The following is a 17,907-nucleotide window of genomic DNA, read 5'->3' as shown; positions in this document are numbered from 1 at the left end:
TTCTATATTGTAGATGATTTTATACTTATCAAATTGCTTATGCATTTTATGCTTACATATTTGGGCTTTGTTGTTGGAGGCAGTGTATTTGAGGTAAAACACCATTTTGGATATTTCTGCAACAGTTACTAGACAATTACTTAAGTTATATTTGAAAAATATTTTTCTGGACGTTGAATCTGTGCAGTTACAACGTTGTGCTGCAGAAACACTCTGCTTTTTATGTACTTCTTATTGCAGAAATAGAAACCTTATTTTAAGAAAGTGAACTACACAGATCAAAACACATAACGTTAACTGAAAAATATGCACGAGCAGCTGCAGAAAATACGGAAAAATTTAACACTATACCTCTTGCAATTACACTAAACAGGTGCAGACAGCATTACATTTACCGCCCTCAATCAATGGGTTTTGGCAGACAGACGTGCAAATCCACTATTCACTTGGTACATGCTGATCGAAATTCCGTTTTTCAGCTGATGTGTACTGTCACTGGTATTTGCTTATATAAATTCCGTTTTTCAGCTGATGTGTACTGTCACATCTCAAGTAAGGCTTTCTTCTCGGCACTTTTTTTTTACTGACAGAATTTTATCATACGATACAGGGAGAACTGAAATGTTATCTATCGGCTAATTTCTTTTCCCAGGGCCTCTCGGCTTCTCTTGACAAATATGCGGTTGCTGGATATTATAACTTTTCCTTTCTCTTAGTGTTGAAGAATTGTCAGATGAAATGCGTAGTCAGACATAATGTGCCTCTACGTAACCCGTCATCTAGTGCACTAAGATCGTTGAAATCGTCTGGTCCCATCTTGTACCGAAGGAATCTATTGTCCCTTGCGTTGGCAATGACTGGATTTCAGTTTTCTGGGTGAAAGAATATTTAGTTCCTATCTATAAGTGCAAAATCTGTATCATACGGTAGAAAACTATGATCTATAGCTTGTCATTTCTAGTCTGCAGCAGTGAAATATTTATCGATGATCAGACTTTGAAATATTAGGGCATTTTTCCAAACATCTCTCAGAAAATAACCAACATTTACGCTTCCGTTCAAATGAGAATAAAATGAAAAAACAAATATTATAATCAAAACATTCTAGTCTCGTTGCTTTTCTCTGAATGCTTTCCTTCATTGTCTGTAGCACAGTATAGAAATGCTTTTGAGAAACACTGTAAAAATTCTGGAAATGGTTGGGAGACATGCTCAGTTCTTTCATTACGTCGAATATACCATGTTTCTTCTCTTTTTTCAATCAGAATGGATATGCGCAGTATCTTCTTCGCTGCTCAGCATTCAAGAGTTAAAAAACATATAGTGCATCAGTATCTTCATATGATGTAGACGACATATTCTGATCCAATCGTAGCACGACCGTCCCGCGTCTCTCTCACAGTGAATTGCTCACGTCCCGTTCGCACCATGACCCTGACTCATCACCGACCAGAGTCCACGCCACGCTATTTCAATTCGAATTGGGCCCACGGCAGCTGGGAATGTTTTACTGATTTAACTGTCCCATCTTAAGTGAACGTGATGACAACGATGTAAAATTCTTCCCTGTTGAACAGACAGTTCAATACTGCAACCATCTCAAGAACTTGGATCATCCTTTTCGAGCGGTCATTTATTTTGTTAGATCTACAGTGAATTTTATTACGTTCCATTCTTGGATTTTTGTCTATGCGTGTATTGTCCGAATAATTGTTTTCAGCGAAATTAGTTGTCCGATCATTAACTTACAGGTACACCACACGTCTAGGGACTTCTTGTGTAGTTCGACAGATATTAATTGCACAGCTTGGGAGTAGATCAATCCTTTTAAATGATTGGCAGCGTGTTGACCAATTCCGATGTGCCGTACCGTTTCTTATCCACCAGTACAAGTGTATACAGCCATTTACGCCAATGTTTTAAGAAATATGAAATGTTATATACATATTTTCCTTACCGATCGGTCCGTTGACTGGAAGGGTAGCAGCGTTGTTAATCAGGACGTCTACACCTCCTAGGTTGTCCTTAATCCACTTGAAGACAGACAGGATGCTACCTTCGTCACCCACATCTCCGGCGATGGCGTGAAGTTTACCGGGAGCGACATTCAGCTCAAGTTCCTGTCACAAGAGAACCAGCGGCGTCTTGATACAGATTACGAGGAACTCACCGGATACTTCTTATCTGTATTTGTCATGGTCGAGCGTAACCGCCTCTTTAGCCAAGTACTCGTACAATGACACGTCCACTCAAACGTAGCCAGCTCGAATACAGACAGTTTCGAAACTTCATCTCCTGAAAGTGGCAATGACACTGAAACAGGTCTATTGGAAGTTTGTTATTTGCATTTATGGAGTTTGTACATACTTCGGATGTCACAAACGCTAAGCGACAATTTTGTATTGCTTATTATTGGCGTGCAGTCTTTGGTCAGAGTAACTGTGTCACTGGAAGATGTGCTTGTTTTTGTCATCGCTGCTTGGCAGCGAGAAGATGTTTAAGTAAAATTATTTGTGTTTCAGTATTGTGGAACAGAGGAAAAAGATTCAGTTAGTGATTTAGAATGAAATGAGACGTAATGAGATTAGAAAATAGTATGAAGGAAACGAAGGTAATACTTTTTTATTTATGTAGCACTACGATCGCGCGTACATTGTAATTATTGTTGAATGACACATCCATATTAGAGAACTTAAGATTTTTCTTTAAAGACGTTTAATTTTCACTGTAAGGTATTTTTTTATGTTTACCAATTCTTTGTCTAACATTTGTGAGAGTAAAAGTCTGATATCAATGCTGCCCTTTGTCAGTGTTAATGAGTGTTGTAACACTCATACAACTGATAATATACCAGATATTTTAAAACCACTTGGTTAAAGGAATATTTCACCTAAGAGCATTGTCCACATCCTCGATCCAAGTCATTTTTATTTAAAGAAATGTCTCATTCAACAATATGTATAAAATAGTTTACTTATTTTGTGGAGCATTGCACTAAGCTCTCAGCAAAGCAACTGTAGTTAAACATTTGCAGCTGGCGCACGCAGAGCATTAAGCACCTTGTTTCCAAGCAATTATATTATGAGGTAAGAGATTTTGGTAATTTCCAAGAATGATTGCCTATCGAAGTCGCGTGGTCCAAACGATACGTATCGAACGCGCGATCCTAAATCGATAATGCGACGCTGATGGCGGGAGTTATGAGTATGTTTACGGTGGTCCCTACAGCAACGACAAAAGAAGAGCGTTACAAAAATACTTGTAATTACGTTACTCGTCGTCGGTGTTGTCGTCATGTGAAAGTCCATGTGATGTGTACGCTACGGGATCAATTCCCTTTTTGCCATAGCCTGGGTTAACTCTGTCAATATCACGCAAGAATACGGGTAGAGTGTCACATGCACTAACTTTTTCCTGCAAACGCAACTTGTGGAAATAGAGGTACTGAAACAAGTATAGTTCGTCTCTCTGTCCTGAACGCCTTCCTCTTTTAATGGAAGACTTCACAGTTTTCTACAGCTGCTCGAAGTTCTGCGTGTGGACACTGGGGTCATCCAAAGACACGAACTCTGCAGAGTGGTGGACGAAGTCGTGGTCGAATCCTTCTGCTCTGAGTGTCTTGTAGGACTTAAACCAGTCTGTAACGACTTTAGTACCAGGCAGTAGGAAGTGCTTTATCAGACGCACTAAAGTGACCTTTTCTCGGGACTCTCTTTGTATTCCACCAAACATCCAAATATGATCGATTTCACTCTTTAAAGGTCGCCTTCTCTGGTTCTTCCTTCTTGCTATGTGAGATTCGTCCACTACAACAACTTTACTCGGCCAACCAATCAGTACACTGTCGTTCGTCACTACCACATAAAACACTTCTCTGCAAAACCCGAAATAGTCGCACACGGTATTAGCAGATAACTCAGTTTCCGATGCTGTTCCTTGCAAGGTGTAGTCTCGAATCCAGCTAGATAGAAGAATTACGCTGGTCTGGATGGATAATTTAGAAGACTCGAACCATGTATTCTTCCTTATACTCGTTCGTTTTCCGCACTGCCCGCAATGAAATTGTAACGGTATTTCAGCATCGACGCTCTTATTACGAAGTTTCACACACTTCGCACCACCACAGTCTACACGGTCCCTCGTTTCCACGTCCGGTAGTGCTCCATATTCGCAACAAAAAGTCAAACTATTTTCTACGCTGGATAAGCATGGAATCAGATTATTCCATGTGAGAGAATCCGCCGAAGAAACGTCAAGAACACCAGACATCCCACTCACTACCGACATAAATCTTCTGGGTTTCCCTAGCAACTGAGAAATAATTGGCGGAGGTATGTAATTTTGAACAACTAAGGGAACGACAGAAAACAGATAAAATTGACGATCACAAATAACTGATCATAACGCCCGCCACCAGAGTCTCATGATAGATTTAGGATGGCACGTTCGATATGTATCATTTGGACCACGCGACTTCGATAGGCAATCATTCTTCGAAATTACCGAGATTTTCATTGCAGAATTATCTACGCACAGGGACAATTTCATAAACAGTATTATTAGCCAGGTCATTAACGTATAGGGACCACTTTGTTTAATTAAAGATATTAACTGTAAATATCAGGATTTAATCAGTTTGCACATTTCTTTTAGAAAGACTAGAAAACCCGGGTCAGATTCATGTTGTATTCTCGCAGGTAGATATATATAGTTTCTCTCGCAGTTGTAAATGCACAAAGCTAAACAACAGCCTAGTTACAACCAATCCAAAAGACAGCACGAGTTCAAAATCCAAATCAAATCAAAGAAAACAAATTAATTAAAGGAAATCTTCAACATGAAAGATATTTAGTAGTCACTGCTTTGCGTTCAAGCAGTCATTCTGTCTCCACCGTCTCCTTGCGTACTGATGCACGATACAAATGGTTCAAATGGCTCTGAGCACTATGGGACTTAACATCTGAGGTCATCAGTCCCCTAGAACCTGGAACTAGTTAAACCTAACTAAGGACCTCACACACATCCATGCCCGAGGCAGGATTCGAACCTGCGACCGTATCGGTCCCGCGGTTCTAGACTGAAGCGCCCAGAACCGCTCGGCTATGCACGATACAGCCAACAGTAAAGTAGGTGGGTTTCAACTGCAACACTACATTAGGTCGTGATGGACAGGCTGGCCTGTAACTGTTCGACAAAGGTAAATCAGGCATCTGATCGCTTAAAACATATCTCCAGATACTTCCAGATGAAAAAAGGTGGATGTGACTATTTCCAACATCACCGAGATGTAAACTCGATACCGCATTCATTCTCTTTCTGTCAGTGGTACACATTACATCAAAAATTCGTTTGATTCTATTGATTAATTTTCGTTTCCACATTCATATCTTTGACTTTTAAATGCAGTGTTACAGCTAAAGCAGAGCGGCACTGATTGTCTAACGCTTGGTGTCACGTATAATAAATGTTTTAACATTTTCTTCTACTACTTTACAGAAATATGTCAACGACATTATTTCACTCGGGAGGGGGGGTGGGGTGAGAGAGGCGACTTAGACTGATATGAAAACAGAAGCAACTCACTTCATGATGCAGCTTTAGTAGACCATTCGTTCTTATAACCGGGTTCGGCAAACTATGTTTCCATTCTCAGATCTGAAAAGCATAGATCGAGCAAGCACAAAACTGAGTGTGGGGTATCTACAGAACATCTTTTAACATATCGTGAGGTGACTAAAGTCATGGGATACCTCCTAATATCGTGTCGGACCTACTTCTGCATGGCGTAGTGCAGTGATTCGACGTGGCATGGACTCAGCAAGTCGTTGGAAGTGCCCTGCAGAAATATTGAGCCATGGTGCCTCTACAGCCATCCGTAATTGCGAAAGTGTTGTCTGTGCAGGATTTCGTACACGAACTGATTTCTACTTTATGTCTCATAAATATTCGATGTGATTCATGTCGGGCGATGCCGGTGGCCAAATCATTCGTTCGAATTGTGCAGAATGTTCTTCAAACCAATCACAGACAATTGTGATCCGGTGAAACAGCGCGTTGACACGGGAACATGAAGTCTGTGAATAGCTGGAAATCGTCTCCAGGTAGACAAATATAACCATTTCTAGTCAATTATCTGCTGAATTGGACCTTTGGACCCCGTCAATTCCATTATGGAGCCATCACCAACAGATCCTTGTTGACAACTTGGGTCCATGGCTTCAGCAGGTCTACGCCACACTCAACCCTACCATGAGATCTTAACAACTGAAATGTAGACTCATTTGATAAGGCCCAGGTTTTCCAGCAGTGTAGGGTAGAATCGAGACGGTGAAGAGCCCCGCTGATGGGCATGTCGTGCAGTTAGCAATGACACTCTTATCCTTGTCTGCTGCCACAGCCCATTAACGCTAAATTTCGCCCCTGTGTCCTCACGGATTCGTTCGTCGTACGGCCTACATTGATTTTCGCAGTGTTGCCTGTCTGTTAGCACTGACATCTCTAACGGAAACGTCGCTGCTCTCGGTCGTTAAGTGAAGACCGTCGGCCACTGTGTTGCCTGTAGTGTGAGCTAATGCATGAAATTTGGTATTCTCGTTGACGCAGTGGATCTCGGAATATTGAATTCCCTAACGATTTCCGAAATGGAGTGTCCCATGTGTCTAGCTCCTACTACCATTCCACGTTCAAAGAAAGTTAATTCCCTTCGTGCGCCCGTAGTAGCATTGGAAACCTTTTCACACGAATCACGTGAGTAAAAATGCCAGATCGGCCAATGCTCCGCTCTTTCATACTTTATCTAGCCTACACGATACTACCATAATCTGCATATGAGCATATCGCTATCCAACGACTTTTATCACCTCAGTGTAATACGGATCCATATGCACAATCTCTCCGGCGTTTGGGGAATATTCTCGGTCCTATGAAGGCGTGGCATTGGAACTAGAAACGTCGAGGCGGCTATTAAATATTCGTGCGCTGTCACATATGCAAACTTTCGAAAATAATTCACGTTCGATACAGTATGTGTGTTTCAGATTGAATGAAATTTTCACTCTACAGCGGAGTGTGCGCTGATATAAAACTTCCTGGCAGATTAAAACTGTGCGCCGGACCGAGACTCGAACTCGGAACCTTTACCTTTCGCGGGCAAGTGCTCTACCAAGGTCCCGAGTTCGAGTCTCGGTCCGGCACACAGTTTTAATTTATGTTTCAGATGTTACCAAAATTACTTTTGTAGTTTTCATAACAGTTTCAACTCTGGAAGTTATCTACAAGATCAAAGACAACGCAGATTCGTCAGTGACGACGATTTTAGTTGCATGGGCTATTTTATTTTTTATCTATGAATAGTTTTACGTTTTCGCAATAAAATATTTACTAGACATATCTTTAATCTTTTAGAGTTTTCCTAAATTTTTTACCGAAAACATATTACTGTTTCTTGATTTTTCCTCTGACAGAAGTAATAAAAAAACGATGTCCATGTTATTGCATGGCCGAGAGACTCCTGCTGATGAAGTATATGAGAAAACTAGTTTCGGCTTTGTTGCACTGGAGACAACACGGTGTCGAGTAGAGAGGAAAGCTAGCCCACTTGTACTAGTAACAACGATTCCACAATAATTGCGCCAATGAATTCTATTACTCTTTAGGCAGTGGTGGGCCTGAGGATGGTGGTAATGTGCCGCCGAAACTAGTCGTGTGAGACAATAAAGATAATCTCAAGATGCAGCTACGGTTTTACTTTTTCTCACATATTCTCATAAAAACATATATTTCTTGAAAGTGTCTTGTAAAGTTAGGTTTTACTTTTTTTCGTAACGACTGGTAAGAATTTTCTTTTGAAAAGTACTCCACGGTATTCCAGACTAAAAATAAAGATGTGCGATATTTTTTAGGAAATTTTTGCTAACGAACTGAAGTAAAGATAGGTCCTAATTACATAATTAATCATAAAGATCGGGCCTAATTACTCAACTACACTCCTGGAAATTGAAATAAGAACACCGTGAATTCATTGTCCCAGGAAGGGGAAACTTTATTGACACATTCCTGGGGTCAGATACATCACATGATCACACTGACAGAACCACAGGCACATAGACACAGGCAACAGAGCGTGCACAATGTCGGCACTAGTACAGTGTATATCCACCTTTCGCAGCAATGCAGGCTGCTATTCTCCCATGGAGACGATCGTAGAGATGCTGGATGTAGTCCTGTGGAACGGCTTGCCATGCCATTTCCACCTGGCGCCTCAGTTGGACCAGCGTTCGTGCTGGACGTGCAGACCGCGTGAGACGACGCTTCATCCAGTCCCAAACATGCTCAATGGGGGACAGATCCGGAGATCTTGCTGGCCAGGGTAGTTGACTTACACCTTCTAGACCACGTTGGGTGGCACGGGATACATGCGGACGTGCATTGTCCTGTTGGAACAGCAAGTTCCCTTGCCGGTCTAGGAATGGTAGAACGATGGGTTCGATGACGGTTTGGATGTACCGTGCACTATTCAGTGTCCCCTCGACGATCACCAGTGGTGTACGGCCAGTGTAGGAGATCGCTCCCCACACCATGATGCCGGGTGTTGGCCCTGTGTGCCTCGGTCGTATGCAGTCCTGATTGTGGCGCTCACCTGCACGGCGCCAAACACGCATACGACCATCATTGGCACCAAGGCAGAAGCGACTCTCATCGCTGAAGACGACACGTCTCCATTCGTCCCTCCATTCACGCCTGTCGCGACACCACTGGAGGCGGGCTGCACGATGTTGGGGCGTGAGCGGAAGACGGCCTAACGGTGTGCGGGACCGTAGCCCAGCTTCATGGAGACGGTTGCGAATGGTCCTCGCCGATACCCCAGGAGCAACAGTGTCCCTAATTTGCTGGGAAGTGGCGGTGCGGTCCCCTACGGCACTGCGTAGGATCCTACGGTCTTGGCGTGCATCCGTGCGTCGCTGCGGTCCGGTCCCAGGTCGACGGGCACGTGCACCTTCCGCCGACCACTGGCGACAACATCGATGTACTGTGGAGACCTCACGCCCCACGTGTTGAGCAATTCGGCGGTACGTCCACCCGGCCTCCCGCATGCTCACTATACGCCCTCGCTCAAAGTCCGTCAACTGCACATACGGTTCACGTCCACGCTGTCGCGGCATGCTACCAGTGTTAAAGACTGCGATGGAGCTCCGTATGCCACGGCAAACTGGCTGACACTGACGGCGGCGGTGCACAAATGCTGCGCAGCTAGCGCCATTCGACGGCCAACACCGCGGTTCCTGGTGTGTCCGCTGTGCTGTGCGTGTGATCATTGCTTGTACAGCCCTCTCGCAGTGTCCGGAGTAAGTATGGTGGGTCTGACACACCGGTGTCAATGTGTTCTTTTTTCCATTTCCAGGAGTGTATATGCATAGCACGGGTAAAGGATGGCCAAAAATCGCACACTCGCTAAAACTGACGATGTCACACAACAGGTATTATTCTGCTGTGAAAAAATTTCGCAATACCACCCAAACTCTACCCTTCACCTACAAGCTGGAAGGAAAATGGCAGGGGTGTAAGGTACTATCTTTGTTCATTTTGGTGGAAAGTAGGTTCAACTGCCGAGATGCTGGTGTTGGACAGAGAAGAGTTTAAGAAGTGTATTACTTGTAAGCATACAGCTAAGCACAATATCTATCGTTGTTTGATGTCATAGTTCGCTACAGATGCTTGCTCAAAAGCCACCCTGCAACCCAGGTAGCGGAAGCCAATACACGCTGCCTCAACTGCTGGGAAAAATGCATCACAGTTGTAAACCAGCACTCCTAATGAATGGCTCATAAGGCAACACATGTGCTGGGGATAATCGTCGTCCCAAAAGGCTGCAGATGGGGTGGTGTCTGAGTCTGTGTTCTCATCGATAGACGTTTACAAACTGCCGAAAATCGAGACCTCAGACCTTTTCATAAGGCCAGCTGCTCCTCCGAACGCCTCATTGCACTAGCTGGTCCTATGCCAACACAATAGTGTGTATAGTCAACTAAACAACAAGAGATAAAAGGATGGCCGCTCCAAGTGCAAATTGTTCGTCTGAAATACATCGACACAACCCCCACACAGCGCCTGCCTGGTCAGGGGGTGACCACCCACAGATTAGGCATGCTCCCATCGCCTCCAATAGGCCTGTCGTTCTGCGATGGAGAACACTTTTATTTAATGTCAATGCAACTCTTTCTTGCACTCTCTCAAATGTGTTTCTCAGGAAGACTGGACCCCTCTGGAACAACAACGTAACTGCTGAGAACACTCCAGATGGCTTTTTCAAAAGTAGGCTGCTTGGAAAACAGGAAGCCTTCACCCTAAAGCGACTGCAGACATCAATGCAGCCTCAACCCACAGTGTATTCAGTACAACGCGCCTTTGCGAGCACGTTGCTGGGCAATAGCGTTGTCTTGTTGGAATAATGAGTCATTGACCTCATTTTCGTTCAGCACAGCAATAAATGGATAAATTATCTGGGAGAAATAAATATCAAAAGTGATGGTAGTATCGAAAAAGATACTACCTATAATTCGCGCTCGCGTTATGGCAAACCACACTCCGATTCTCTCTCGATGCAATAGTGTTTCACTTAAGGAATTTGGATATTCTAATAAGAAAATTCTGGAATTTTGAGAATGAATGAAGCCAGATAGGTGAAACTAATCCTCAACAGTGAAAAACGTTCGATCTAAAACCCCAACTCCATGACAGTTAACAAATATCTGAAACCATTCACAATATGTTATTCGTTTCACATGGTCCATACAACATAATTAGTGCACTACAGTAATTTTATACGGATACATCCCCAGTTCTTTGCTACGTGCACAAAAAGCCGTAACCAGAGATTTTAGCTACCTTGCGATAATCTCTTCATTGATTTGTTGAACTCCGCAGCATGATGTCTGTAATGTCGTGAACATCTACATGTACATGGATACTCTGCAAATCACATTTAAGTGCCCGGCAGAGCGTTCATCGAACCACCTTCACAATTCTCTATTATTCCAATCTCGTACAGCGCATTGAAAGAATGAACATCTATATCTTTCTGTACGAGCTCTGATTTCCCTTATTTTATCTTGGTGATCGTTCCCACCTATGTAATTCGGTGTCAACAAAATATTTTCGCATTCGGAGGAGATAGTTCGTGACTGGAATTTCGTGAGAAGATTCTGTCGCAACGGAAAACGCGTTTCTTTTAATGATGCCCAGCCCAAATCCTGTATCATTCTGTGACACTCCCTCCCATATTTCTCGATAATACAAAACGTGCTGCTTTCTTTGAACTTTTTCGATGTACTCCGTCAGTCCTATCTGATAAGGATCCCACAACACGCAGCAGTAGTCTAAAAGAGGACTTTAAGGAACCATTTGCACTCGCACAGACAAATTTAATTTAGTTATCTTAGATTATATGTATCGATTTTTTAAGACAAGAGAAGGCAAAATAAAGGAATTTAACACCGCTCTCTTGTCACAGCCAGTAGGCATCAGCACACTCTTATGTCATTCGTTGTCCTAGAAGGACGTAATATTTTGTGCGGCTCCACAGTTAGCCATATTGATATTTATTAGCAGAAAAGAGGCGCAGAATTAATAAGTCGCTCTCATTTGTGAATTATCTGCAATTATTTGGATAGAATTTTACGTAAGTGTCATTCATATCTCAATGTATATGTTGTAATGAATATATGTTTTATTTAATCGTATGCTTTTCTCTGTTTTAGTAGTTTCCGTCACTCCATTGTCATGATTGAAGCTGAGGTCAGATAGCAGACTTTGTCTACAAAATATAATGAGCCCTGGCTACGTTCCGTACATCTTCGGACGTGCGAAGCTCGATAAATTCACGGTGTAAATTATTATTTTACAAATTATTATTACTATTATATATTATTATTATTATTATATTATATTTTTATTTGTTAAAGGACGCACAAGCGTAGCGTAGCAGTGTCCTTGGTAGGTCTGTTACATTTTCTAAGTGTCCTGCCAATAAAAGGCAGTCTTTGGTTTGCCTTCCACACAACACTTTCTCTGTGTTCCTTCCAATTTAAGTTGTTCGTAATTGTAATACCTAGGTATTTAGTCCACCCATGAACCATGGACCTTGCCGTTGGTGGGGAGGCTTGCGTGCCTCAGCGATACAGATAGCCGTACCGTAGGTGCAACCACAGCGGAGGGGTATCTGTTGAGAGGCCAGACAAACATGTGGTTCCTGAAGAGGGGCAGCAGCCTTTTCAGTAGTTGCAGGGGCAACAGTCTGGATGATTGACTGATCTGGCCTTGTAACATTAACCAAAACGGCCTTGCTGTGCTGATACTGCGAACGGCTGAAAGCAAGGGGAAACTACAGCCGTAAATTTTCCCGAGGACATGCAGCTTTACTGTATGATTAAATGATGATGGCGTCCTCTTGGGTAAAATATTCCGGAGGTAAAATAGTCCCCCATTCAGATCTCCGGGCGGGGACTACTCAGGAGGATGTCGTTATCAGGAGAAAGATAACTGGCGTTCTACGGATCGGAGCGTGGAATGTCAGATCCCTTAATCGGGCAGGTAGGATGGAAAATTTAAAAAGGGAAATGGATAGGTTAAAGTTAGATATAGTGGGAATTAATGAAGTTCGGTGGCAGGAGAAACAAGACATTTGGTCAGGTGATTACAGGTTTATAAATACAAAATCAAATAGGGGTAATGCAGGAAAAGGTTTAATAATGCATAAAAAAATAGGAGTGCGTGTTAGCTACTACAAACAGCATAGTGAACGCACTATTGTGGCCAAGATAGACACGAAGCCCACGCCTACTACAGTAGTACAAGTTTATATGCCAACTAGCTCTGCAGATGATGAAGAAATTGATGAAATGTATGACGAGATAAAAGAAATTATTCAGGTAGTGAAGGGAGACGAAAATTTAATAGTCATGGGTGACTGGAATTCGTCAGTAGGAAAAGGGAGAGAAGGAAACATAGTAGGTGAATATGGATTGGGGGGAAGAAATGAAAGAGGAAGCCGCATTGTAGAATTTTGCACAGAGCACAACTTAATCATAGCTAACACTTGGTTAAAGAATCATAAAAGAAGGTTGTATACCTGGAAGAATCCTGGAGATACTAAAAGGTATCAGATAGATTATATAATGGTAAGGCAGAGATTTAGGAACCAGGTTTTAAATTGTAAGACATTTCCAGGGGCAGATGTGGATTCTGACCACAATCTATTGGTTGTGAACTGCAGATTGAAACTGAAGAAACTGCAAAAAGGTGGGAATTTAAGAAGATGGGACCTGGATAAACTGAAAGAACCAGAGGTTGTAGAGAGTTCAGGAACAGCATAAGGGAACAATTGACAGGAATGGGGGAAAGAAATACAGTAGAAGAAGAATGGGTAGCTCTGAGGGATGAAGTAGTGAAGGCAGCAGAGGATCAAGTAGGTAAAAAGACGAGGGCTAATAGAAATCCTTGGGTAACAGAATAAGTATTGAATTTAATTGATGAAAGGAGAAAATATAAAAATGCAGTAAATGAAGCAGGCGAAAAGGAATACAAACGTCTCAAAAATGAGATCGACAGGAAGTGCAAAATGGCTAAGCAGGGATGGCTAGAGGACAAATGTAAGGATGTAGAGGCTTGTCTCACTAGGGGTAAGATAGATACTGCCTACACGAAAATTAAAGAGACCTTTGGAGAGAAGAGAACCACTTGTATGAATATCAAGAGCTCAGATGGCAACCCAGTTCTAAGCAAAGAAGGGCAGGCAGGAAGGTGGAAGGAGTATATAGAGGGTTTATACAAGGACGATGTACTTGAGGACAATATTATGGAAATGGAAGAGGATGTAGATGAAGATGGAATGGGAGATAAGATACTGCGCGAAGAGTTTGACAGAGCACTGAAAGACCTGTGTCGAAACAAGGCCCCGGGATTAGACAACATTCCATTAGAACTACTGATGGCCTTGGGAGAACCAGTTATGACAAAAACTCTACCATCTGGTGAGCAAGATGTATGAGACAGGTGAAATACCCACAGACTTCAAGAAGAATATAATAATTCCAATCCCAAAGAAAGCAGGTGTTGACAGATGTGAAAATTACCGAACTATCAGTTTAATAAGTCACAGCTGCAAAATACTAACGCGAATTCTTTACAGACGAATGGAAAAACTCGTAGAAGCGGACCTCGGGGAAGATCAGTTTGGATTCCGTAGAAATGTTGGAACACGTGGGGCAATACTAACCTTACGACTTATCTTAGAAGAAAGATTAAGAAAAGGCAAACCTACGTTTCTAGCATTTGTAGACTTAGAGAAAGCTTTTGACAACGTTAACTGAAATACTCTCTTTCAAATTCTGAAGGTGGCAGGGGTTAAATACAGGGAGCGAAAGGCTATTTACAATTTGTACAGCAACCAGACGGCAGTTATAAGAGTCGAGGGGCATGAAATGGAAGCAGTGGTTGGGAAAGGAGTGAGACAGGGTTGTAGCCTCTCCCCGATGTTATTCAATCTGTATATTGAGCAAGCAGTAAAGGAAACAAAAGAAAAATTCGGAGTAGGTATTAAAATTCATGGAGAAGAAGTAAAAACTTTGAGGTTCGCCGATGATGTTGTAATTCTGTCAGCGACAGCAAAGGACTTGGAAGAGCAGTTGAACGGAATGGACAGTGTCTTGAAAGGAGGATATAAGATGAACATCTACAATAGCAAAACGAGGATAATGGAATGTAGTCAAGATAAATCGGGTGATGCTGAGGGGATTAGGTTAGGAAATGAGACACTTAAAGTAGTAAAGGAGTTTTGCTATTTAGGGAGTAAAATAACTGATGATGGTCGAAGTAGAGAGGATATAAAATGTAGACTGGCAATGGCAAGGAAATCGTTTCTGAAGAAGAGAAATTTGTTAACATCGAGCATAGATTTAAGTGTCAGGAAGTCCTTTCTGAAAGTATTTGTATGGAGTGTAGCCATGTATGGAAATGAAACATGGATGATAACCAGTTTGGACAAGAAGAGAATAGAAGCTTTCGAAATATGGTGCTACAGAAGAATGCTGAAGATAAGGTGGGTAGATCACGTAACTAATGAGGAGGTATTGAATAGGATTGGGGAGAAGAGAAGTTTGTGGCACAACTTGACCAGAAGAAGGGATCGGTTGGTAGGACATGTTTTGAGGTATCAAGGGATCACAAATTTAGCATTGGAGGGCAGCGTGGAGGGTAAAAATCGTATAGGGAGACCAAGAGATGAATACACTAAGCAGATTCAGAAGGATGTAGGTTGCAGTAGGTACTGGGAGATGAAGAAGCTTGCACAGGATAGAGTAGCATGGAGAGCTGCATCAAACCAGTCTCAGGACTGAAGACCACAACAACAACAACAGGTATTTAGTTGAATTTTAGATTAGACTGATTTATCATGAACCGAAGTTTAACGAGTTCCTTTTAGCACTCATGTGGATGACCTCACACTTTTCTTTATTTAAGGTCAACTGCCACTTTTCGCACCATTCCGATATTGCTTCTAAATCGTTTTGCAGTTTGTTTTGTCTTTGATGACTTTATTAGTCAATAAACGACAGCGTCATCTGCAAACAACCGAAGACGGCTGCTCAGATTGTCTCCAAAATCGTTAATATAGATTAGGAAGAGCAAAGGGCCTATAACACGACCTTGGGGAACGCCAGAAATCACTTCTGTTTTACTCGATGACTTTCCGTCAATTACTACGAACTGTGACCTCTCTGACAGGATACCACAAATCCAGTCACATAACTGAGACGATATTCCATAAGCACGGAATTTCACTACGAGCCGCTTGTTTGGTACAGTGTCAAAAGCCTTCCGGAAATCCAGGAATATGGAATCGATCTGAAATCCCTTGTCAATAGCACTCAGCACTTCATGAGAATAAAGGGCTAGTTGTGTTTCACAAGAACGATGTTTTCTAAACCCATGTTGACTGTGTGTCAATAGACTGTTGTCTTCGAGGTAATTCATTATGTTCGAACACAATATATGTTCTAAAATCCTGCTGCATATCGACGTTAACGATATGGGCCTGTTATTTACTGGATTACTCCTACTACCTTTCTTGAATATTGGTGTGACCTGTGCAACCTTCTAGTCTTTGGGTACGGATCTTTCGTTGAGCGAACGGTTGCATATGTTTGCTAAGTATGGAGCTAATGCATCAGCATACTTCGAAAGGAACCTAATTTGTATACAGTCTGGACCAGAAGACTTGCTTTTATTAAGTCATTTAAGTTGCTTCACTACTCCCAGGATATTTACTTCTACATTACTCATGTTGGCAACTGTTCTAGATTCGAATTCTGGAATATTTACTTCATCTTCTTTTGTGAAGGCATTTCGGAAGGCTGTGTTTCGTAACTCTGCCTTGGCAGCACTGTCTTCGGTAGTATCTTCATTGCTATCACGCAGAGAAAGCATTGATTGTTTCTTGCCGCTAACATACTTCACGTACGACCAGAACCTCTTTGGATTTTCTGCCAGGTTTCGAGACAATGTTTCGTTGTGGAAACTGTTAGAGGCATGTCGCATTGAAGTCCGCGCTAAATTTCGAGCTTCTGTAAAATATCGCCGATCTTGGGGATTTTGCGTCTGTTTAAATTTGGCATGTTTGTTTCGTTGTTTCTGCAACGGTGTTCTAACACGTTTTGTGTACCAAGGAGGATCATCTCCGTCGATTGTTAATTTAATTGGTATAAATCTCTGAAGCTTCCGTTCTGTCAAAATTGTGGGCGTACCAGTTCGTGGTGCACCATGAACTGAACCTGTAGTCGGGAATTTGCGAATTAAATCACGCACAGTGTCACGATGTGGACACCTCGAAGCAGAAAAACGGAATCCAATTTGCCGCCTCACATGCCCTCTAAAAACGCTCTCTCTGTAATAGTAAGCATTCAGACCACTCTCAGATCACACAACAACTAGACAATAACACAAGTAACAGCAGCAAACATATACACAGCACTACTACTCCCATCCTACCACTGCTGGGCCAGGGAACACATGCATGCAAGATTTGAATGTGCTGCCAAACTCATCGCCGCCGCGGAAAGACCTTCAGTTCTGAATCTCCATAAAATTAAAAGTATAATAAACAAACTGGCAGCTATACGGTCTCATTGTAAGACTGTATCTAGGAATACAAGTTAGGACACATGCGTGTATGTATGTATGTGTACCTTGATCTTGTCAACCCTCCTGGCTATTCCCACGACGGTGAGTCCTTCTTTCAGCAGCGCTTGCACTATGGCAGCGCCGATGCCCGCACTGGCGCCAGTAACCAGTGCAACACGTCCCTTGTATTTGTCGATACCCATGGCTCTGTGGACAGAGTGGTCAGCTAGTCAGGATCTCAGGCATAACTCACGAACATATTATAACCACAATGTCTTCTATATGCGTACGTGTACACGACATGTTATCAGCAAAATTTACTCTGGTGTCATGTGATAGAGATAGAAGCTATCATGTGAGGGAAACAGTGTATTAGAGCAGCAAATAGAGCTTCCGATGATCAACACTGTACGTAAAGACTGGTATGTTATCGCCTTCATAAACAAGTGTAACAGAAATACCCAGTATTTTTAGCGACGATCAGCCTGTGTAAGGTATGGAAAAGAGACAGATTTGCCTTAGAGACTGCAAAGACAATATTAATCACAGCACAGTCTTAATCTTTCCTTGTCAGTCACGTGAGCAATCGCCCTTTACACAAAGCAAAACACTTAGTTTTGCTTCAGTTATTGGTCTTATATTAGATTATATATACCATACAACATATTTTATCCATGTTATGTTCGAAACAGAATATTTTGTGTACATAATTGTATAAAATTTTTTATGATA

At 42.3% G+C, this 17,907-nt stretch overlaps 1 protein-coding gene across 1 annotated transcript in view; it reads right to left on the bottom strand.

Annotated features, from left to right (window-relative positions):
• LOC126235558 (dehydrogenase/reductase SDR family member 11-like) overlaps window positions 1-17,378 on the bottom strand; it is a 63,762-nt gene extending 46,384 nt beyond the window's left edge. Inside the window, exons 1-2 of the mRNA XM_049944275.1 lie at window positions 17,241-17,378; window positions 1,958-2,120 (exon numbers count right to left, since the gene is read on the bottom strand). Coding sequence (XP_049800232.1) covers window positions 1,958-2,120; window positions 17,241-17,378 — 301 coding nt within the window. The remainder of the gene's footprint in view (window positions 1-1,957; window positions 2,121-17,240) is intronic.
• Window positions 17,379-17,907: the final 529 nt, after the last annotated feature.

Source organism: Schistocerca nitens, chromosome 2 (genome assembly GCF_023898315.1).
Source record: "Schistocerca nitens isolate TAMUIC-IGC-003100 chromosome 2, iqSchNite1.1, whole genome shotgun sequence".
NCBI classification, from domain to species: domain Eukaryota; kingdom Metazoa; phylum Arthropoda; class Insecta; order Orthoptera; family Acrididae; genus Schistocerca; species Schistocerca nitens.
Note: the sequence above shows the minus strand (reverse complement) of the source record. Positions and strands in the feature narration are given on the sequence as shown.